Source organism: Herpailurus yagouaroundi, unplaced genomic scaffold (assembly GCF_014898765.1).
Source record: "Herpailurus yagouaroundi ecotype Mexico unplaced genomic scaffold, PumYag 142, whole genome shotgun sequence".
Lineage (NCBI taxonomy): Eukaryota > Metazoa > Chordata > Mammalia > Carnivora > Felidae > Herpailurus > Herpailurus yagouaroundi.
Window position 1 is genome coordinate 2,975,702 of NW_024412397.1, and position 24,386 is coordinate 3,000,087.

Consider the following 24,386-nt stretch of genomic DNA (forward strand, 5'->3'; position numbering starts at 1 on the left):
CCCCGCCGGCCACGGCAAGTCCTCCGAGTGCTTCGAGTGCGGCAAGATCTTCCGCACCTACCACCAGATGGTGCTGCACTCGCGGGTGCACCGCCGCGCGCGCAGGGACCGCGACGGCCCCGGGGAGCGCGCGCCCCGTGCGCGCTGCGGCTCGCTCAGCGAGGGCGACTCGGCCTCGCAGCCCAGCAGCCCGGGCTCGGCCTGTGGTGCCGCCGCCGACTCCCCGGGCTCGGGCCTGGCCGACGAGGCTGCGGACGAGAGCGGAGAGGACGGTGCGGTCGACCCTGCTCCAGGTGAGCGCGCGCGCGCGCCCAGGCGGCTGGGCCCCCCGCAGTGCGGGCCGGATACCCCTGTACCTGCGAGACTCCTGCCCAAGTAGTCCGGGCTCAGGCAGCCCCGCCCCCGGGTGGCCCCATGTCTGGATATCCCAGGCCCAAGGCGCCCTGTGCCTAGGCAGACCTTCCCAAGGTGTCCCTGAACCCGGGGAGGCCCGGTGTCCAGGTGACACGTGCCTGGAGAGTGCAGGCTCAGGTGGGCCTCCGACGCCAGCCCTCAGTGCAGGAGGTCCAGGCCCAGGTGGTCCTGGCTGCCGGGTGACCCCTGGCCCAGGTAGTCACTGCTCAGCCTTGCCCCTTGGGGTCCTGGTTTCCCCGACCCAGGTGGTCCCCCACCTAGGTGACCCTGTGCCCAGGTAACCCTGTTCTTGGATAGCCCTTGCCCAGGTAGCCTTGCACCCAGGTGGCCCCACACCCAGGTACCATGTGGCCAGTATATACTTGGAGCTCGGCAGCTCCACATCTGCCTCCTTTCTTGCCAGCTGCCTGTATGCCCTTGCTTTAACAAACGGCTTTGGCCTGTTGAATTAATGTCCCTCGGGGGCATCAGCCCTTTCTGAGCAAAGAGCAGTGATGGGACACCTCCAAGGTGGGCCCTTCTCTTTCCCCTTTACTCCCGGGGCCTGTTCCCTTCTCCGTGGTGCGTGCGCGTGCGCACACGCCCACACACGCTTGCCTCCGCTTTTCTCCTTTGCACCACCAGACAGTGAGTAAAAGAGGAACTTCAAATTGGTGTGCAGTTATAATTAATCTCCTTGGATTCAAGTAACCCTGTGGGTTTAGAGACGGCTCATTGGAACAGATTACTTTCCAAATAGCAGCTATGTAAATATTTAAAGATGCTTGGCCCACTCTGTTTTCATCGTTCCCTGCTTTTTATAAATCTTAAGCATTCACATATCTTATTCATTTTTTTTGTTTTGTTTTGTTCTGGGCACTTTCTAGCGGAAGGTGATGTTTCAGTTATAGAACGTGTGACGCTCTCTGCGTAACCAGGACTGTTTTTCCCTTCTCCCTGGAAACGGGTTCGCAGATGTTGCTTTTACCTGAAAGGCCGGGGACATAGAAAACCCCAGTGCCTCAGCAGGGCTGTTTACAGTCTGTGGTGAGGAGAACGACCCTTGTGCATTTTTCCAAAACAAAACACACATCTGTCATCTTTTCCTTATTAGGGATTTAGCCAATTCTTTGGAACAGGGTTTTTTGTAGGTTTATCCAGTGTATTATACGAGAGTTGACTACAGCCAAATTATATTGGGTCAGAAAAAGCGTAGAAAGAAGTTTCTCCAATCCCGTGAAGAGCCTGTGTCGACTCTGCACACACATGGGGAGTGGACGTGCAGATACACGGACGATAACACATTGTGCACCGAGCCTCGTTTCCTGTCTCATTTCTTACTCGTTAACCTGTGGGAAGGAGCACAAGTCTCTGAAAACGCAGAGCTCATTCTGCGAACTCAGGATTCTTCTTACCGTTTGTCTTGTGAAACCTGGTGACCCCCGTTGCGACCTTCGGTTGGCAGTTTTGAAGCTTAATTCTGGGTTTTCCTCTTTAAAAAGTTGTGGTAACTATGGACTTCACTGATTGTATTCTGATAACACTAGGACTGTTTTTTGGAACACCCTGGATAAAATATTAGGTTAGGACTAAATCCTTTTTCTTTTCACTTTGAAGACAATTATTTTTAATTTTCAAAAAAGCTCTTGAACCTTTACCTCAACCTATTGTAGTGGTAGGCGAATGACTAATGATAAGCTAATTCAGTAGTTCTTTGGAAATCACAGTGTTGGAAAGATCAAATGATTTTCACTTTAAGTTTTTTTTGATGTTTTTTATGTTTTTAGTGTTTAATTTGTTTTTGAGACAGAGAGACAGTACGAGAGGGGGAGGGACAGAGAGAGGAGACATAGAATCCCAAGCAGGCTCCAGGCTCTGAGCTGTCAGCACAGAGCCCGACTCAGGGCTCCAACTCACGAACCATGAGATCGTGACCTGAGCTGGAGTCGGACGCTTAACGGGCTGAGCCACCCAGGTGCCCCGTTGGCTGAACTTTAAATTGGACCTTACTTTTTTTCACCTCAGGTTTTTTAAACTTTTAAGATTATAATTTACATCTTAATGAGATTATGGGTATTTTCTATATGTGACTCATTTTTTTAAAGTTTATTTTAAGAGAGAGCATGCATGCATGCAGGTGGGGGAGGGGCAGAGAGAGCGAGGGAGAGAGAGGATCCCAAGCAGGCTCCGTGCTGTCAGCGCAGAGCCCGACATGGGGCTCGATCTCAGGAACCAGGAGGTCACGACCTGAGCCGAGAGCAAGAGTTGGACGTTTAAGGGACTGAGCCACCCAGAGTCCCCATGTGATCTGTTTTTTGAGAGAGTAGATTCATTAAAGGATTCTGCAACAAGTCTGCGTATCCTAGTTGAGTTCAGGTCGACTGTTTATTGAGAAACTGGCGAAGGAGTTCCCATCGTGACCGTGGCATGAAGTGTTCAAGAACGTTGTGGGTCTGCAGGTGGTACCTGTTGTGACTCAAAAGGACAGGATCTTTCCTTCTGAAACCACAGACCGTCCAGTCTCAGCAGGCCTCTACCGGTCTGGCCTGGTCATTACACCGCTGCTTCCCAGATGCTCTTTGAGGAGCGACCTGCCTTTACTGCTCACAAACTCTCATCTGCAGGGTTTGGCTAAGGACTTTGAAAGGCAAATGGGTGTTTTGAATCCTCTGTTTCGATCTGCAGCCTGCCTTTCTTTTGTGAGAGGATGTGTCCAACTGTGGAAAATGCTCGTCATCACTGTGACGAAAGGATTACTTCGATCTTTAAACACGTAGGCAACTTTAGATTCTCCCAGAACTTAGACGGGATGCCTGGCTACAAGCCCGAGAGGAAACGTGTGGGAAGCGATCACAAAAAAGACCACAGTAGCTCCTGTGAGAGTGAACCTGGCTCCTGGTGGCAGCAGAGTTCACAGTTCGGGTTCCTATTTTTGTGATGATTCTTGGAAAGTCCCCCTTGTGCCATGATTTTACCCAAAGATTTGCTGACATTCAGGAATGGATTCGAATGCTGCTCCTGGATCTAGAGAGACTTTCCACTATCAGATTAATTAAAGGAAACCTTTTTTATTTTTTTATTTTTTTTAAACATTTATTTTTGAGAGAGGGAGACAGAACATAAGTGGGGGAGGGGCAGTGAGAGAGAGAGAGAGAGAGAGAGAGAGAGAGAGAGAGAGAGAGAGACAGAATCTGAAACAGCCTCCAGGCTCTGAGCTCTCAGCATAAAGCCCGATATGGAGCTCGAACTCACGAACCGCAAGATCATGACCTGAGCCAAAGTTGGATAGTTAACCGACTGAGCCACCCAGGTGCCCCAAGGAAACCTTTTTCTCATGACACGTTCTTTGTTCAATGTTGCCGTGTACTTGTGTGGAAAGCTCCGATTGTCACATTACCTTAATTTCCCCAGAAAACTGCGTTCCAGCAGCCCTCAGTGCTGACCAAAATGGAAGGGCAAAGTAGTGAATAAAATTCAGTCAAATATAAAATACATTACCGAGCTAGATTTAATTGTCCGTGGGGAAAGTGACAAGACGCTGATAGAAAGTACACGTTTGGAGCTCACAAAAAAAAAAAAAAAAAAAAAATGAAACCTTTAAATTAGGGAAGAAGAGCGTTGAAAGGACCTGTAATGCATGTGTATAAAAACGCACATTTCCAAACCCAGAGCAGAGTGAGGGCGCTTCGAGGCCATCATGAGGACGGGGGGTGTTCTTTCACAACTAAATAAGCCAAAGCAGAATTCTGCCCAGGAAGCAGGGGGCGGTCATTTAGGAATGATGGACCCTGGGCGAGCGTGTCTTGAAGGGTTTGGTTCCCGGCTGTGCTATCGTGACAAGCACCCTTGGGTGGCCCTGCCTAGTCTTGGGCCATCACGTGTGTCTGGACCTGCCTTCAGGCAAAACACTGAGGAGCCCGGGTCCTTCCTACCTTTTATTTGTGTATTGTTTCTGTTAGAACTTACGTGGCTACCCAGGTTTTGACCAGTTCTTGTTCTAAAGTCTCCTGTCACATCAGATCCGTGATCTCGTGAGCCTGTCCCCTCTATAGAACTTTTTAATTGATCGCAAAGCCCCATGTTTTAGATGAAGTCCTGTGAAATCACAGATATTTGTTTGCGATCGACACAGATGTCAAACCCTGCTCAACCGCGCGGCGGAATAGGTTCCTAGAACAGGTCCTGCGGTGTTATACGCAGCTTGAAGAATTAAGGAGAGAGTTTCCAGAATCAGGCAATATGGCCAAGGAAAGGAAAGATAATTAAAGGACAAGACACATTGACTTCAGAAAGCCCCCATTTGCCTTGCTTCTTCTGCTTATTTTCTCCCTCCAGGTCAATGGTCTCGGATGTGAGGGCTCATCTTACTTCCATCATAATTGAAGGATGATCCCTGGTCTTCTAACTATGATGTGTTAGTTGCACACGTGTGGGGGACTGGCTGGCGGTCCCTGACTGTGCCCTGGTGGGGGGGGGGGGATGCCTGGGTCATGCAGCTGGCAGAGAGGTTAGACAGCCACGCTTCTCCATTTATTAGAGCACAGACGGTCATCGGAACAGCCTAGGAAGAAACGTTTGTATACGTCCACCCCGTGTCCACCCGTTGTAACGGGATTTAAGGTGAATGTAGCTGGCAGAAGTCGCTGTGGCTGCGGGGGTCTGCTGGGGAGGGCTCTTTGCCCCCGGCGGCTGCACCTGCTGAGACGGGCAGCTTGTAATACTACTGACTGAGACTTTGCCTCAGGGTAGAGCAGAAGGAACTCTCATGGAACGCTCTGTTCCCACCGTGCTCCTGGCCACATCCGCTTGAGATGTGTGTCCCCAGCGGCGAAGCCGGGACCCACGTGGCAGCCCCGCACGGTCTGGTCTCCGACACAGATTCAGTGATGGGAGGGACTTCCGTCTTCACGCAGGACGCCAGCCTTGGCCGAAGCAAGAGGCTGAACAGGATGGAGCAGATCAAGGGGTTGTGGATCAGGGAGGGGAGGCCAGGGGGAACCCCAAGTGTAGACGGGACCTGACAAGATGCGGTTTGCTGGGGCGGAGGGGAAGGAAAGCAAGCTCATCGGGGGATGGTGTCATCCAAGAGCCAGATCTTTGACGGGTGGATGCAGGGAGCGGTAATCCTGAGGGGGTCTCGGGGGTCTGGGGTGCTCTATTCCAGACGAGCTGGTGGGGTCGCTGAAAGTAAAAATCAATGCAGTCACCAGGCGGTCCGTTCATTCTTGCTTTGCTCAGTTTCTCCATCACTCTGGCAACCCGGAGATCATTTTCAGGAATCTCTAATAAATGTCCACAAACTGGCTGCTGACCGCGCAGGAAGTGCAGTAGCTAGCAACATGCTGTGACATTGGTGTCATGTGCCAAGCTGTAAAGTGCGAGCTGCTCTCCGCCGTATGGCCGGTGCCAGGCCCAGTGTGGCTTCTCCCAAGGCTTTGTTTCCACCAGTGGTAACACCAGGGTGGGGTCTGGTGAGAGGGAGACTCCCGTCTGCACAGAGCTGCAGACCGGTCCCTTCCAGATTACAGAAGAGAGCCCGAAAATGCCTAGCAGATTAAACGTGTGAGTGGTAACGGTTGTCTTCGTGGTCTTACGTGATGCCGAACACGGAGGAATTTGTTACAAGTTGGAAACCCTCCTGTGAAATCGGGGTGCTTTCTCAGTCATTGGAGGACAACTGGATTACAGTGACAATAGCGTTTGCTAGGTATGTTTTATTGTATTTTTATTCTTCGATCATTGATATCTGTGCTTGGCCTGCATACTAACATTTGCTTGAGTGTAATGCTTCATTCCCGGACCTTCCGGAATGAATTTCGCAGTCTGACCGCGAAAGGCGTCAGACTCGAGATTACACTCTGGGATTTTCTTCCTGTCACGGAGAGACACGCAAACGGGATGCACGTTCCCCGTTCCAGTAAAATCAACACCGCGCAAGAATTTGGGTTTGTTAGCATAATTCAAACGCTTGATTTTATCTCCCGGTCTTGTTTTTTGACGCAAGGTAGGATCCCAGGAGTTTAGAGCTGGGGGGAACTGGGAGGTGTTTAGTCTGTCCCCCTGTTATCAGGAAGGAAACTGAGGTACAAGGAAGTGCCCTAGTTTGCCCGGAGCCGCGTGGTGTGTCATGGGAAGGCGGCCGGGCTGGCACGGGAGGACCCGTGAGCCCGGATGCCAGGCTGTAACTTACCTCTTGCACGGAGGAGCAGTGAGTTGTCTGCCTTCGGCCCCCTGAGTGTGTGGTCTCCCCGTCCGGGGCTGTGGAGCCCCAGGGGACACTGAGGCCGGCCCCGTGGGCGGGTCAAGGTGGAGGCAGCCCGCTGTGTTCTTCGTGGCGGGTGCTGGCTTCAGTCTGTCACTTGGGAGCCTGCTTGAAGAGGCCGAGTGGGCGACCCCTAAAGCCGGAATTGGTGACGTTCCCACGTTCCCATAAAAACGCACGCGCTGTGCCCGTAGAGGCTTGCTGATACAGAACAGCTTTTCCGCCTTTTCTGCCTCTGCGTCACGTCCTAAGTTCTGATGCTTCGGTCCTGCCCTGCTAGGTTGAGTTCTCCCCCGTCTGCGGGGTGGGTGATGCCGGCTGGGGTGTCGGTGTTGCCTTTGCCGTCTTGTCATGCAGAGGAGCCCTGGGTGTCCTCCAGTTCAGACTTGAGCATGTGACTCCTGACTTGGAACGTCAGGGCCCCTCGCTGTAGGCGAGATCCATCCCCTGGGGGACGGAGAGAAGTCAGTTGGGTGCTCCTGCTCCGGCCCGGCTGGGGTGGCACACGCGAAGGCGTGGACGGAGCCCAGTTCTGAGGCATCCGTAGAGCGGGCCATGCGGATTTTGTTTCCGGATCAGTGTTTGCGAACCAGGGGTGGTTCCCGGGCAGCCCCGTTCATCTGGTGAGTGGGGGGACCGCGGTGCTTCCTGGCGTGGCGTCGCCGGGAAAATGCCGCCTATCTCTGAGCGCCCTGGACAGGCGCCACGCGTTCCTGCTGTATTTGCACACCCGCCACGGGTGTGATTGCGGCACCCCCGCTGCAGCCGTGATGTGGCCCCTGTGACTGCATCCGCTTGTTCGCGCCGTTACCGGGCGCTTGCTGCAGGCACAGGTGCCGTCTGGGAGCAGGTGGGAGAGTTCAGCCCCGACCACAGCCGTGGCCTTGACCCGCCGCCCCTGTCTCCTGCCGCACCTTGTCCGGAACCCCCGCCTGCCCTCCGTGAGTGTGCCCTAGGTCCTCAAAGCCCCTCCCTGCCATCTTGGGCAGGCCCGTCCTCCCTGCTGGGCCACCCTGGAGCCCGCGCACGTCCCTTCCAGCAGAGGGACCACCCTGGGCCGGGAATGTGTGCGTCTGTTGTGGTCTCCTGGGGTTTGTCTTGTGCCACACCGTGTCTTCACGTCGGTGTCTGTCACCGAGTCGTGATCTCGTTGAGGGCAGGTGTTGTGTCTTGTTGGTCCTGCCCGCCCCGTGGCATCTGTGACTTGAGTGGTGGCTGGTGGCCACGCTGGGACGCATGAGGCCCACCTTGGGCTTGCAGGGAGCCACGCTGAGACCCGCGTCCCATAGGGGGGATGTCGCACGGTGCACCGTGCTTACCGGCTGCCGCATGTCCTGCTACCTGTGACGGCGGCCTGGACCGACCACAGTGAAGGCTCGGCTGAGAGCGAGTGTTCCCACAAACGTGCGCCTCGGGGCTTTTTAAGTTGAGAGAACCGTGTGGATGTGACCCAGCCCTGAGGCCTCCTGGGAGAGCAGGAGTTTGCTACTTCTGTGGTCTTTCTGGCCAGTGTGACTCTTGGGATCACGACTTGGAAGTTGCCTTTCTCGGGACTCCGGCCCTCCCCTCCCAGGCCGCTGTCCGGCCTGCTTCCAGAGCGTCACTGATGTGCGCAGGGAGCGGAAGTGGGCTGAGCCTGCCAGGTACCCAGCGTCCAAGGACACACACACACACACAGCCCGTGCTGCCCCGGACCCGGCACAGCTCTTGTCCGGCGGCTTGGGAAGCAGTGACTGAGGTCACTATGTGCTTCCCGCCTCCCTGCGTCTGGTCCCTGGCAACTGCCCCTCAGCACAGGTGGTGGGCATGGCGCCCTGGGCCTGGCCCCTCCGAGGACAATCCCGTGAGCGTTGGCAGTCACTGGTCAAGACGCTGCTCACCCATGTGGCCTGAGACAGGCAGGGCCCTCCTGTCCCGTCATGGAACCCAGGTCATCAGCATGCTCGGGGAGGACCTCATCGCCCCGTGGCCGCTGCCTGGTTTGCATTCTGCTTGGTGGGCCTGTGCGTGGTGGGCACACTGAATTATTCAATGAGTTTAGACTCTCTTTCTTCAAGCGTTTAGCTTTTATTTGGTAAGCGTTTTAGTTGTGTGCTTATCTTTGGCACAGATTCTTAACGTTTCATTTATAAGTTGAGTTGTTTTTTTTTCTTTTTGACGTTTCTTAATTTCCTGTATGCCGGACCTAATCTGAGGCCGGTTCTTGGTGAAACCTTGGTACGCTGCTGATAGGATCAGTATTTGCACACACGGTTTCCATATGTAATTTGCATAGTGTGTGCATATTCAGACAGATTGCGGCTTTAGATCTGCCTTTTACTAGAAGTAAAACGTGAGGCGTCCACTTCTCCAGATAAAGGCTTAGAAGGTCGTAGTGTCGCGACTGGAGTTTTACCTGATTCGGTAAGCGGTCGGCCTGGTCCTGTCTGTTTGAAGGATGCCTCGCCTCCTGTTTTATTTACAAAGGCAGACGCTGACTCGAGAGAAGTATTTTCACAGATTAGTAAGACATTGGGGCCGACTGCAGGCTGCCAAATGCGGTCTTGGAGAAGCGAGCCGGATCTGAGCATTACTCCTGTTGTCTCTTCCGACTACAGAAGAATTACTTTCGGCACGGTGAATAAACTGTTCCACATTGACTGTGATTATCGTTTTTATTTAACATCCTCTTTGGTTATGGAAATACCTCCTCTAAAGTGATAATCGAGCAGCACCCTTTGCTGAGCCGGCCATCCTGTAGAACATTCTGCCTGTGTCTGAATGTAACACTTGGGAGCCGCCCTTCCTTGGAAGTCGGGAAACCAGGTTGTTCCTGCCGGTGAACTCGGGCGGGTGAGTCCAGAGAGAGCGCTGTTGGGATAGCTCGGTAGTGGGTCCGGCGGACACCTGGAGAACATGGTTTGTGAGAGTGAAACGATCATTTCCGTTTTCCACTTCTGGCTGCCACCATGACTCGTCTGTCACATTACTGGTTTATAAGAAATTGATCACTACACAATTCATGGGATATGATGTATACTGCTTCTTTTGGTATTCCATTAGAAATTGACAGTAGTGGAGTGGATTGAAAATTTCCATCTTAAAGAAACAACAGGCACTGTATTTCCCGAAATGGTGACGTACAGTAGGGGAGGGCCGTGAGGTTGAGACGAGGCATAGACCCTTAAAAGCTGTTTTTATTGTAAACATCCTTAACTGCTGGAGAAGAATCCACGAGAGCCTCAGAGAGCAGTCCCGTGTGTCACCGAAAGATGACCTCCCAAGTTCCTGAATTTTCGGTATTAAAGGAATGGCAGAGTTCCGATGGGAGATTTTGGGGACTCTGAACGCGAAGAAGGTTCTGGACAGGTTGTGTGCAGAGTGTCTGCAGTTTCCATGGCGATAAGCCTACACACCACTTAGAAACAAATTCCTGATATTGTCTTGAAACCCCAGTTACAAAAGGGCATCATGCTTGCGCGTTAGTTGTGAATAGATAAATCGCTTCTGCAGGACTGCCTCACAAGCTGGACGGCACTTGGCAGACGTTGGAGCCCCCGACCTTCCAAATAGCCCCTGTTCTGAACACTTCTTTTCCATTCTAGGTCAGAATTTCTCTCTCTCTCTCTCTTCCCCCACCCTTCTTGAGTTAAAGATCTTTTCCTTTGAATCTTAAGATCCGATGGGGGCGGGGGCTGCTGTGGCTGTTTGTAAGACTTTTCGGAGCTGGCCCGTACCTGTGAGCTGGCACAGCGCGTGTGGGTGGAGGTGACGCACTGGCCGTGACTTCCCGTCACCCACTCATCCGGCGCCACCCGCCCACGCAGCCGGCCACTGGTCATTGTGTCCCCTTAAATGTTCAGCCCCTGTGCTGTCCCCTCCGTCTTCCTCCAGTCAGACGGGTGAAGGGCAGTGTAGGATCCAGGGCATCATGGAACCCCAGATACCTAGCAGGGGTAAGTCATGACGTTGGGGGGCAGTGGACCCACGTGGTTGTAGGTCTGGTCTCAGAGGACACCTGTCCTTGCCTTCTTTCTTCTGTCCCGAGGCCAGAGACGGAATCCCAGACCGTGGCCGTTGGCCACAGGAGCTTCAGGAACGGAGTGTCCCGTGAGCCTCCTGCAGGGAGAGCCCTGGGGGTCGTGTGAACTTGGCACGTCTCAGCTCCTTCCGGTGCCCTTGGTGGTGGAGGAGGGCCTTGCAGGGCATCTTAGGGCTCCTGGACCCAGTTCTCTTGCCCTGGGACTGCTCACCCCACCCTCCCCAGGCTGTCCCTTCTCCCGAGGCTGCCTCCTGGCCCTACGTCCCTCGTGGGGACGGCGGTGGGAGGTGGAGCAGGGACGTTGCAGGGGCCAGACCGCGCTGTGCTCAGGTTGCTGATTTGAGAATTCCGTTCTCCAGAAATCCTGCAGGGGTGTTTCTTTCATGAACACACGCCGACTGTCAGCAGTCCAGGCCCTCCGCGCACAAACAGACCGTCCTCCTTGACTGCCTCTCCCTCAGCTGCCTCCGCTACCACAGCGACTTCTGTTTTGTCCTCTCCAGGCCTTTTGTGTGTACTTACACCCGTTAGTGGGTAGGCATGCGTAGATTTTTCTTGTTGAGATACCTCACAAGCCCATCCTACTTGTTTTGTTCTGATGCTTGTTTTCCATATAATGACACGTCTTGGAACTCATCTGCGTCGACAGAGTATCTCTGCCTTGCCGTTGAACTGCCTCAGAGTGGAGCACGATCGAACTGATTTGCCCGTTGATGGATGTTCAGGCTGTTTTTATGACAGATAGTGCTGCAGGAAAGTTGCTGGTAACATAGATCATGGAGACCACTTAGGAGATCTTCGAGACCAGCTTCTTGAGTGAAATTGCCGGTCTGGGGGGTTTGCACGTTTTCTGATTCGGTGGATGCAGCCAGGTAGGTTGTGATAACCCTCATACCTACCAACAGCCCGTGAACACGTGCAGTCATGCTGGGAATTACAAACTTTCGACGGCTGCTCATCTGAAAGAAGAAGAATGTTCATTTTTTTTTTTTTTACATTTATTTATTTTTGAGAAACAGAGTGAGACAAAGCATGAGCGGGGGAGGGGCAGAGAGAGAGGGAGACACAGACTCTGAAGCAGGCTCCGGGCTCTGAGCTGTCAGCACAGAGCCCGGCGCGGGGCTCGAACCCACGAATGGTGGGATCATGACCTGAGCTGAAGTCGGACGCCCAACCGACTGAGCCACCCAGGCGCCCCAGAACTGTTCATTTTTTCCTTTATGGCTTTTACACGTGACTTAGAAAGACATTCCCTACCCCACTGTTCAAATGTTTTCATTCACTAAGTCTAGTTTGCTTTATTCCAGTGGCTTAGTCCGCGTGGAACTGTTGACGGATCCTGTGAGGTATTTTTAACTTTTTCCCACATCGCTCTCGCGTTTTTCCAACACGCCCAGTCATCAGTCTTGATTGCACAGACTTGAAGTAGCAGCCTTACCGTGCGTGGACATCCCCAGGCCCGCGTCCTCACCCAAGCGTTGTGAGGCTTGGTAAACCTTGGTAGTAACCCAGTAGGTGTAGGTGTTAGTCTCTGAGGATTAGAGGTTCACGGAGGCTTTCTCAAGATTGTACCGGTAATGGTGTGGAAGCCAAGACGTGAGTCCCCGGTCAGTGCTCGTGCTGTTGTTCAGGTGGGGAGGGGAGGCAGGGAAGAGGCTTCCAGGAGGAGGGAACAGGGTCGTGCTCTGTGCGTCCTCAAGCTGTGCCCCTTCTCTCTCTGGCTCCTGGGGGGACCCCGACCCTCCCCTTTGCAACCGAGCTGTGCCTCAAAGCCCCCCCACCTGCAGCGGGGCCTCGAGCCGGGGTGCAGGGGTGACGGGTCTGCAGCCCGCCCAGGGAGGATGCTGGACCACTGTCAATGGGTGCTGCAGGCGGGCCCCCGCTTACACGCGTGGGACCTGGGAGTCCGGGGGATCCCAGAGGCCCCCGCCCGCTGCAGACTGTCGTTGAGTGCCCGTGAGTCGCGTCTTTTGAAGGTAACGGCTTCTCCTCTGTTACCTCTGAATGCATTCTACTCTTCCCAGAGAGTTAATGATCCTGCACGTAAATGACAAATCATTTTTCTCTTCACACGTAGTATTTGTTTGTTTACATCCGCATTTACACGCGCTTTGGGCCGTGTGTCTGACTCACACTGTGCTTCATTTGAAGTAATTCATTCGAATAATGTGCTTCAGATAAGAACAAGTCAGAGCAGCCAGATTTAGTAAGCGAAAAGGGAAGACACCTGTTAAGTTTGGGTTTGAGATAAGCGATGAATGCAAACTGTTTTTTAGCATGTGTGTGTCCCATGCAGTATTTGAGACCTGCCTGTGTTAAAAAATTATTTGTCTTTTGTCTGAAACTTGGGTTACCTGGATAGTCCCGTATTTCGCCTGCAGAGCGTCTCTGGTGAATCTCCCCGGGCGCGTTGCTACTCCCATGGAGGCAGGAGAAGTCTAGTCTTGGGTCCAGGCCTGCGGGTTGGCGGGTTCAAGCCTGCTGAGCGGCTCTTGGGCGCGTACTGCCAGCCAGGGGTTGCTGGCTACGTCCCGCCAGCGAGCGTTCCGAGAATAGTTAGCCGAGGAAGAGGAGGGGACCTTGTGGTGGCGTTTGCTCTCGTTCTACAGTTCACACTTGCTGATAATTGAAGCACGTGTATTGGCGCTCCTGAGGGTCAGAACAGCGCTTGTAGACAAAGCGATTCAAGAGTGAGTGAAGGGGCGCCTGGGTGGCGCAGTCGGTTAAGCATCCGACTTCAGCCAGGTCACGATCTCACGGTCCGTGAGTTCGAGCCCCGCGTCGGGCTCTGGGCTGATGGCTCAGAGCCTGGAGCCTGTTTCCGATTCTGTGTCTCCCTCTCTCTCTGCCCCTCCCCCGTTCATGCTCTGTGTCTCTCTGTCCCAAAAATAAATAAATAAACGTTGAAAAAAAAATAAAAAAAATAAAAATAAAAAAAAAGAGTGAGTGAAAAGTAGCCTCGGTCTGTGTGCTTGATAAGAAAAGCAACGTAGCAGTTTTCTAACACAGTTGTGCACCGCTTTGTGAATCAGGGTGCCCTGTTCTGTTTGGGTGTGTCGTGCGGGGTGAAGGAACCTCGATGGTTGACGTTTCCTTCCAGTATCCGACGCCCTGAGGGATAATGCTGCAGATAGCGCCTCTTTGGCTCCGGTGTTAGTCATCAGACTGGAAAGTTCTGTCTTGTTTGCAATTTTGTGGGTGCCGTCTCAGTGCCATGGCTCTGCCAGTGTCCCTGGGGATTTCAGGATCCTTGGGGTGACCTGGGGGGCCGCAGCCTTTCCCTGACCCCAGGGGGACGTGGGCAAACCCGGTATGATTGGAGCCCTGACGTCTGAAACCTAGGTCACGTGCGTGGGCCTCTCCCATTAATTCAAGGTAAAAAGGGACCCGAGAATCTTTTATTCAGATCGTACTTGAGATCTGGAGAGATGCTTTGTGATCACAGCGGTCCATGATCTCTAGGCTGTGATTTTCGCAAATAATAGGATGTGGTCCACGATCCACTCTGGCTCCCCCAAAGTAGTGTTAGGAAGTCGGGTGTGGTGTGGTTCACGTGGTGGACGGATTTCTTCTGGCTCTGCGTGGAGTTTGTGTGATCTGTCCTTCCTTAGTTTTGGTTTAAACAAATACTAAGTAAACGCGTGTGAGAAAACACCCACGGGAAATCGCCCTTCCCCGGGAGCTAGCTGTCTGGTGTCGAGCTAGGAAGAAATACCGGCCCGTTCGCAGTAGATTCCACGGCGCGGATGAAAGCACTGTGGAAACCGTAGGCTCCTCCTGTTCCAGCCGCACAGACTAGGCAAAGAGATCGTAAGTGTATTTTAAAAGGTGGGTCTGTAATTGAAATGGAAGGTTCTGGAGCCTGATGTTCCTTGGAGATAAGGCCTTCGTGCGTGGGCGGAAAGTCCTCACTTCACCTGAATGCCTTTCGGAGGTGAGCGGTATCCCCTGCCAACACACGACTTGTCCTGTCTTGTCGCTTACAGGGCGTGTGAGGCCGTGTCCTGCGGGGTCACACTCAGCTGGCGCCTGCCTGGTCTGCCTGCTGGGGCTCCCGGTTCTCCCCCCACCCCGCGGCTCCTGCAGTCTTCGAACTGCCTCCGAACTGGTTACTTTGATTCGAGATCGTGCTCGTTTTAACCGTTGCACTGAATCTCTGATTCCTGGGTTTCCGAGAACAGTGGCTCCCGGTCATGTCACGTATTCTCAGGTTCCGCCCTGCTCCTGTGCGGTCCCCACAGGCCGACCGCGTTAATGGACGGTCAGGGCCCGGCTGGGCGGGGAGCTCGGGGTTTCACCCCTTTCCTCCCAGTGGAGACGCTGGGACACAGCCCTGCGGGAGGACGGCACCTCTCAGCACGGTGGGGACGGGGCACCTCCTGCTCTCTGTCATGACCTCTCTCGGGCCACTGACCTCCGTGTGGCCTAGGCCCTATTAAAATTGTTCACATAGCCGTAGTTTTACCTAAAATAACAATAATAATCGTGGATAGTCTGGTGTATTACTTAATCTTCAAGATTAAAAAAAAAAAAAATCTCTGCCTTGAAATGGTCAAAGTTCGACAATTTGATCATGCACGACCTAGGAGAGCCCGTGGTGACTTGGGGGCCAGACCCAGCGTGGAACTAAGATCTCTGGAAACTTCTCCCTAAGGAAAACTCTTCTTCGCTTTGAAAAATGTCTGTTCTCTATCACTGCACGTGTTTTTTTATTGCCAGTAAAGAAAAGTAAAGTGAAAGAAACCACAACGAGAAAGTACGCTCGGGACCCCGTTAGATCGGAGGTGTCGTTTGCCTGTCCCTCCTGTGCCATCTGCCTCAGCTGCTCTGAAGACGCCAGCAGTGCAGAGCGTGGACCTCGTGTGCCCAGGGTGTCCTTTGGGCCAGCTCCTGTGTTGTCCGGAAGGTTCTCCCGAGGGCGGAGGGAGGGACGTGGGTGGCAGGTCCAGGAAGTGAGAACTCCCAGGGGCTCAAACTGGCTTCCGTGGAGTCCTGAGGCACAGTGGAACCTGACAGCCCAGGGTAACGCCCAGGGACGTGTGACCTGCCTCTTCCACCCCGATGCCCTGACCTGGGACAGGCCAGTTTTGTCTCGGTCACCCGCAGGTGACCCTGACTTCCTGCCTGGACGTGGGGCCAGGCCGTCTGCGCGGGGTGGCCGGGAGGCGGCGGCTGGATCAGAGCTGCGCTGCTGGGACGCCTGTGGTCCCTCCTGTGTCTTTCAGGGTTGAGGGCGACCTGAACGTCACCTCAGGCTGAGTCTCCAGCTCCCTTTTCTGAACTCCTTCTAAACTGCCTTCCTTTCTTGAACATTTCTGAGTCTGTTGTCGTCCCTGAACACGGATGGTGCACGTGAGAGTCCGTGGCTGATGCCTGTTGGTCTGTGAAAAGGGAGCCCGAACTGTTCGATTAGCAGGGAATTATCAGAAACGGTCCGTGTACAGGTGCTCAGGTCAGCTACGGGGCGTTCACAGGAAGGTTCTTGGTTCTCTTCTGCTGGTCTCCTTTTAGGCGATCACCCCCGCATTCAAGACTTGTGAAACAAGCCTGGTATTCGTGTTTCCAAAAGATTGCGGTCTGTGAAAGCTCAGTTACCTTTGGCACTTTCGTGGTGCATGATGGCATTTGTGGACTAGCCTGGGAGCTTAACCGCTGAGTGTGAAATTTTCTGATAAAACACACATTTTTATTTTTGAATAACTAGCTTATAAGTATTTTTTTTTTCGTTTATTTATTTTCGGAACAGAGAGAGACAGAGCATGAACGGGGGAGGGGCAGAGAGAGAGGGAGACACAGAATCAGAAACAGGCTCCAGTCTCCGAGCCATCAGCCCAGAGCCTGATGCGGGGCTCGAACTCACGGACCGCAAGATTGTGACCTGGCTGAAGTCGGACGCTTAACCGACTGCGCCACCCAGGCGCCCCTAGCTTATAAGTATTTTTAAAGAAAAGAACATAAAGCACATTCTGGAGGTATAACCCCACCCCCCGCCCACATTGTCAGGTGCGGGAAGCACAGACTTTATAGGCACAGGAATTGATTTTGTGGCCGACTTCTTTTGATCGTGTCTCAGATTTAGAATATTTGTGCAGGCATCTGGGGTTTTCCGTGCAGTAACATAACCCCCTTGCCCCCGTCACGTAGGCCCCACAGGAGCGTGTCCACTCACACAAGTGAGAAAGGCACTTGCCCCTGACTTCAGGGGGCCGGGCTCTCTGCTGTGCCTGGTGCTTTCCGGATGTTCCCGGCTCAGCAGGGATCCCGCCTTTCTGGATCTCAGATGTGAGATGCCACGCAGAAGCAGAAGCGTGGTGGGCTGGTACACAGGGCGGGTCGAGGCGGGTGCGCCGAAGCCTCGAACACGCATCCCGGGCAGGCTTCCCTTTCAGCCCGGTGGGCGTGGGGGCGGGGGAGTAGGAACACGTGACCTAAGAAAGAGCCTGTGCAAAGCAGGGACCGTCCTGGGCCCCGGGTGCCTGGCTGGGTTGACCTTCTCCGACTCACTTGTCCACCGTGTCCAGCACACGGCGGTGAGTCCCCGGCCCTCGGGCAAGGAACGGACGTGGAAAGGTCCGTGTTTGGGAGATGACCGGTACTTTCGCTGTGTGTGTTCTTGTGGGCACTTAGGTACTGTTGTAGTAAGTGGAGTTTAGTCATCGTGCAGGATGTGGATAAGGAAGGAGGAGGTGCTGTCGCTGCCCAGAGGTGATTGGGGTTGGTATTTTGGTTCTGCTGTACCTTTCTAGGCGTCTCCTTTGTCTGCAGTCTTCACGTGCATTTAGCACATTCGTACCCTGCGTGTGCTGTGTGGACATACAACCTGCGCACATCTGGAGGATAATGGTTTTACGGACCTTCTTCAAACTGACTGCCTCATGACCTCGTGTGTATAGCCTAAGGTGCACTTCGGGACAGTCGACTCCTCCAGGGTCTCAGAAAGCCGCGATGCAGCGCCTGCCTGGCGTTCCGGGGGCGGGGCTGGCAGGACAGGGGGAGGGGCTCGCAGGACCTAAAGGCTGTAATTTAGCGACGGCTACTCGCAGAGGACGCGCTTTATTGGCGAGGCTGTGGGACATCCACGTGGCACCGTGTCCGAGCGGCCGCTGGCTCCAGCTGGACTCCATCGCCGGCTGGAGGAAGCGGGGACTCCCGGGTCCCCACCCTTCTCCGCAGCACTCACACGTCCGGCTGTCCCCGAGTGTGTGCGTGGCTATGTTCATGTACAGCAGAGGGCGCTACTGTCCTCACCTGCTAGCAACGTCCTTCTGCCGTTACCAGTTTTACAGCTGAATCCTTTATGTTCTAAAGCGATTGTGCTTTTTTTCTCTTGTTTTTAGCATTGTATTAAAGGTTTCCAAGGGGAAAGTAGAGGTTAATTGCATTTAAAATGAAGCTATTGCTGAAAGATTTTTGTTTCCATCTTAATTTTTTTTTTCACATGTAGGGTGAATCCGAGAAACCCAATCTTTTTTTTTTTTTCTTCCTGTGTTTGATTTTATGTCTTAGCTCAGCCTATTTTAGTCAGTGATCTGGGTGAGTTACCCTTAGTGAAAGATGTCTTGCCCACTAGTGAAATTTTGGGGATTCCCCCACAAAAGCATTGAGAAAGGGCAATTTAAAACTACCGTGCTTTACTGCCATGTTTATTTTACCAAAGAGCTGCTTATAATTTGATTTTAAGAATTCACGGTTGTATTTGCTAGGCTGTTCTGCGTCTTGATAACTGGCAAAGCTGTAGGGTTTCATGTTCAGTAGGGGCTCCTGGGTGGCTCAGTCGGTCAAGCGTCTGACTTTGGCTCAGGTCATGATCTCACGGTTCGTGAGTTTGAGCCCCGCGTCAGGCGCTGTGCTCCAGCTCGGAGCCTGGAGCCTGCAGCCTGCAGCCTGCTTCGGATTCTGTGTCTCCCTCTTTCTCTGCCTCTCCCCCGCTCACACTCTGTCTCTTTCACTCTCAAAACTAAATGTTAAAAAAAAAAAATCTAAAAAAATAGGTGACCACTCTTTTGTCTTCTATATATTTAAATATCACTCCTCTTCCCAGGTTGAGGTGATGTAAATACTGACTTAGGAATTTCTGACACTTACGCAGAAAATCAGTGACATCAGTAATTCCGCAAAAGGAACTGTGAATTTTTTTAGGAATAAGAAGAAAATTTTTAACGCAGTAGTTTTTCTAATTGAAGGCTACCGAGTTAATATAATTAATTACATCAAAAAAGGGAGAAAAAAAAGTCCTTTCAAGTTTTATTACTTCTTGGCTGTAAGTAGACAAGAAATCCCAAATAAACTGTGAGCCAGCAGGTTTCCATGAAGGATCACTTAAGGTGATTGCCTGAGATAATGAAATTGTCACTGGCTCATGCACCTCTTTAAATATTTCAACAAAGCATGTGCGGGAGAGATCGCTGCACGGATTGTAGATACGCTCGGGAGAGACAAGAGTTGTGAATGTTTTCAAATTGGGTCAAGACAGAAGAGTTTTCAGATTTTAAAAGTTTCATAAGGTTCCTGGTGTCCCCCTCATGGCTTTGGTTTCTACATTTTCATGGGTTAATAAAACTCTGAAAGGGCTGGGAGTGTAGAGGAAACGGTTGCAGGCTACAGTCGTGCCCTGAGATCGGTGCCCGTGTGGGGACGAGGGAGAGAGAGCCTGCTCTTTGAAGCTGGAAACGGGGACCAGAAGAACCGCGTAGTTCTTGTCCCAGAGGAGAAGCACTCAGAGTTCAAAGGCGTCTCCCGGAGAGCGTTTGCCAAGTTCCATCAAATGGTTGCAAGCTGAGGAGCGTTGGGAAAATCTGTTCATTTCTCTGTATCACAGATCATCCTGACCCTGGGTTCTCCGAGTTACTTATTCGGGCCTTTTGGGCTCTGTTTGCCAAGCGTAAGAACAGCGGCGCGGCGCGAGACTCCTGCCTTTGTTTTTCTTTCCTTTTTGTTTGCATATTCACGGCACCTGTAATTGAGGGTGAAGCGCCCCCATTTAATTTGGAGGAGGGAAAGTGTAAAAGTGAAGGGGAGTGTGTGTGTGTGTGTGTGTGTGTGTGTGTGTGTGTGTGTATTTTTATATTTTTAAATCTAGAATCCACACAGGAAGGAGGCAGTATTTAAGAAGAGGAGGGAAATGTGTGTTTTCAAAGATAATGATTTTTGGGGCGCCTGGGTGGCGCAGTCGGTTGAGCGTCCGACTTCAGCCAGGTCACGATCTCGCGGTCTGGGAGTTCGAGCCCCGCGTCAGGCTCTGGGCTGATGGCTCAGAGCCTGGAGCCTGTTTCCGATTCTGTGTCTTCCTCTCTCTCTGCCCCTCCCCCGTTCATGCTCTGTCTCTCTCTGTCCCAAAAATAAATAAACGTTGAAAAAAAAAAATAAAAAAAAAAAATAAAAAAAAAGATAATGATTTTTTTTTTTTTTTGCCAACAAGAAAGTTATAAAGTTATAGTTCATATGAGACTTTAGACCTTAGTCTCCATCACAACAGAGGTGCAGGCGTGCGGTTATTAAAGAGGGTCTTATGTTTACCGCTCAGATACTCAGATGTCTCAGATGAAGTCTGAATGGGAAGTGTCCGTGAGTTGCTGGTTTCTGTTTTGGGAAGCTTACAGAAGAATCTGAACTGCAGTGTTCTAAGCTGGCGTTTGGGCTTGGAGTAAGTTTTGTGATTTGAAACAGGATTAAATATTTGACTAAAAACCCCCGAGCCCCCAAACCGTAAATTTGGACAGTTTACAGATCTTGTCCTTGGTTATTAATAGGGAAACTGATGGCTTTTGACGTCGTCTAAAATGGGCGCATCGTCCCAGATTGGCTGTGCCCGAGGACAGACGCATGGAGGCGGGGCAGGGGCTGGGGGGCTGTGTCAGGGGCTCTGCCTACACAGGGCAGGCGCGGTGCGGTTCTCCCTGCTGTGTGATGCCCAAGAACACACTCTTCCTGCAGAACTGGCCGCCTCCAGCAGGACTGAAGTGTGGTGTCCACTAGGACAGTCTTAGTTCCTTCCTGAGATGTCTTCCTGCGGAGTGAGTTTCATTCCCGAGTTAGCACTGGTCTGTTCCGGGACTCTTTTCTTCCCTGTCCGGGGAGATGCGGCCATTCAATGTGTCGTGCTGGAAGGTGACCTTTCGTTCAGAATCGTCCCCCGCTCGGGGTGGAAGGCTGTCCTGTTGGAGTCCGTTTACCCTGTTAGTATCAATCGGTGAATTTAGTTTCCAGTTGTTGATGAAGGTTCCTACCAGATTATTGACTCATTTGCAAACTGGCCTCGTTGGTCGTGGAAACTGAAATGAGTATTGAAACCCCCCCCCTTTGCATGTGTACATGAGTCACCAGATGCACAAAGCCTATCTGCATACACGCACTGTTTGCCTTCACCTCTAGTGGTGTATATGGTGAGAGGCCGTTTGCCCAGTGATCAGCTAACTTTTAAAACCTTACGTAAGCTTTCAAAAAAAAAAAAAAAAATTCCCCGAATGGGGAAAATCACAGCTAGTACTCCAACTTTAAATAAAATTATTTTTTTCATGAAGTCTTAAGTATGTTCTGGTATGCTACTCCAGAAAAAAAAGGCCAATGACTAGCTTCCGAGTAAATAGGGTTTTTCATTGCAGGATTGTAAGCAATCAGTAATGCTGAAAGCCAAACGATAATGAATGATCTAGCTTATTTAATTATATGGGAATATGTGTATATATGTTTATGCAGGTCTTTAAACCCTGTTAGAAATAACTTTAAAGCGAATTTGTTCAGAGTAAGGGCAAGGGATAATTTTTAAAAAATGTTTATTATTTTTGAGAGAGCGAGAGAGAGAGAGAGACAGAGTGCGAGCGGGGGAAGGGCAGAGAGGGCAGGAGACACAGACTCTGAAGCGGGCTCCCGGCTCCGAGCTGTCAGCACAGAGCCCGACGCGGGGCTCGAACCCACAGACCGCGAGATCATGACCTGGGCCGAAGTCGGACGCTCAACCGACTGAGCCAACCAGGTGCCCCGGGATAATAGGTTTTGATGCGCTATCAGAGTTTCTCAAAAAAAACCTTTTTTGTTTCAACCTTTAATTTTTTAAACATAAAAGTTACATAAACTCCCTGAAGCGATTTGATATTTCTATAAACTTGAATAGTGTCATTTAACGAAACCATTTCACAAAACCTTTTCCATAGGCTGATGCTCACTGGCTTCACATACATAAAAACTGTGTTGGAACATTTTTGTTCGCAGCGTTTCGTGAAGATTTTTACTGTTCACTAATATTATTTGCATCATTCTTCAAAGACCCATTGAAGTTTTTGTTTTATCCAGTCGTACTTAATTCATGCCAGAAGCAGGTTAGATTAGGAAAACATTTTCTAGTTTAGCGTAAAATCGGTCCTGAGGGCCGCGGAGTGGGGGGAAAGGGGTGGGCTGGAATACTTACGAGAATAGAATCAGGCCCTAGTTGCACGAAAGGATAAGTAACCCGGGAACGCCTCAACAAGTGTTAGGAAAGGACAGGAAGAATCCAGGCAATTGGAAATCCCGGTCATCCTACAACTTATTTTTTAAAAACACTTGCCCTTTATCTTGTGCACACAGGACTGAAAAGCGAGTTTAGTTGACTAGCGCACTTGTGGTTGTGTAGAAAACGCGGGTTATTTTTCTACTTCCGCCCTAGGATCTGCCTCTCGCTTGATTGATCCAACACCCCCTCGGTGGCGGTGGTGCTGCAGGAGGCAGAGGCGAGGAAGGCCCCGTGCGTGCTGCTAAGGAGCTTTTGACCGGAACTGGGAGGGGGGGGTGTCTCTCTTCATCCACAGATGATGCACGCCTCACACACACACACGCAGACATAAACACACAGTTGTGTTATCTGTACGTTTGGCGTGCATGGATGTATACGGTACTTTAAAGTCACATAATAGCAAGATTTGGATACAAATTCTGCTTCAAGGATGTAAGAAACAAGTCTTCAGGGGCACCTGGGTGGTTCGGGCGGTTAAGTGTCTGACTCTTGGCTTCGGCTCAGGTCATGATCTCGCGGTTCATGGGGTCAGGCCCCGAGTCAGGCTCTGTGCTGACGGCGTGGAGCCTGCTTGGGATGCTCTCTCTCCCTCTCTCTCCCCCGCTCTCCGCTCCTACCCCTGCTTGTGCTCTCTGTCTCTCACTCTCAAAATAAATAAGCTTGAAAAAAAAACAAGAAATTTTTAATTTTGGAGGGCAAGGTCGGGGGTCGTGACGGGGGAGGGCAGAAGGGAGCCCTCCACGAGAGAGAATCTCGTGCATCTGGTCCTCGGGGCATCTGTATTTCCACAGCATCACGCCTGCCCAGTCCTTCTCGTAGGACCTGGGTTTCAATGCCTCCGTCTTCCCAGATGCGGTCTCTGGTGTCAGGAGGGAGCCGTCCTAAGTGGCCTCTGCAGAGCGGGTCCCCTGCCTGACCGCTGTGTCAGCGGCAGGAGCTGAGACGTGGGGCTGCGCGGAGACAGGGGAGGTTGGACTCCGTCGGGGCTTTCACGACACCACGGGGAAGAAGACGAGAAAGCAGCCAGGAGCCCCTAGAAGCACGAGCCCACCAAGGGCAGCCCGGGCCTCCGCGGTCACCCAGAATTGTGTTCAGAAGGTGATGAGGCAGAAGGGTCGAGTTCCCCAAGGCGCCCTGGTCACCTGTGTCACTGTGCCCACATGTGCACACGGGCCCAGCCTCCTGAGTTTCCGTCCACAGCCACGCCCTCCTGTCCCCGTCTGCTCTCCTCTTCTGTCCCCCGTTAGTCCAGCATTCCACAGCCCTTGGGAGCAGGGCGGGTTTAAGACGCGTAGCCGCCCTGTCGCCAGGCTGACCCACGGTCCCCGGTCAGTGTGTCAAGTGTGGATACTTGTTCTTCTTCCCCTGCAGACCGAGGGGGCGTGGAGGGCAGTCCGGGAACTCGAGTGAAGGCTGCTCGGGGTCGGGTGGGGCTTCCCGTCCTGTGGGGGGACGTCCCTGTAGGCTCCCTGTCCCCCCACGCTCAGCAGCGGGGCCCCTCCCAGGGGGTGCCGAGCCGGTCACTGAGCCGGTCTCTTCTTCCAGACATCGTTGACGACCTGTGACTGCTGCCGTGCCTTGGCCAGCCCTCTGCGTGGGGGCCTGCGGGCTGCTGGCCCAGCCTGTCCTTTCAGAATCTCCTAGGTTTGATGCCCTCAGGTTCAGACGTTGTCCGTTTAAGGTTATTTTGAGCTCACGTTGGTCTGCGTGCCTTGCCCGCTTCCTTATCCAAGTATCAGATAATCAGAAATGGTGTCTGAAATACTGGCTCTAACGCTTCATGTCGGGAGGACAGTGCTGGTGTCCAGGAGCTGGCCGCACTGGGCCTGAGCTCATGGGCACCTGGGTGTCACAGGAGGTAGCTACACCCACTCCCCTCCCACGGCGGGCGGTGGTTCTGAGTTCAGAGGGGGTCCCCTCGTTTGACGGATGGAAAACCAAGGTCAAGGCCGGGTCTCCCGAGTCCAGGGTAAGATCCAGTCTTAGACCTCGTTGCAACTGGTGCTCCCGGTGTTTGTATTGGCAAATTCTTTGGAGTTCCCGACACTTTTGTTCTCATAGTCTGTGCTTTCTGTGGACCGATAGCTTGTGATACGGGTTTTATAATTGTGGTTTATCTCCTTCCTTTTTCTGCCGTTTTCCCGTGTCTGGGCACACCGTCTCGTACGTGGGCTCTGATACCCGTGATCCCAAGTGATGAGCTCGAGCTTAGAACTACCCGT

At 52.4% G+C, this 24,386-nt stretch overlaps 1 protein-coding gene across 1 annotated transcript in view; it reads left to right on the plus strand.

Moving 5' to 3' along the window:
* The window catches only part of ZNF516 (zinc finger protein 516), a 122,036-nt gene that overhangs the window by 51,760 nt on the left and 45,890 nt on the right, over positions 1-24,386 (plus strand). The window contains exon 3 of the mRNA XM_040479518.1: positions 1-293. Within this exon, the coding sequence (XP_040335452.1) occupies positions 1-293 (293 nt within the window). The remainder of the gene's footprint in view (positions 294-24,386) is intronic.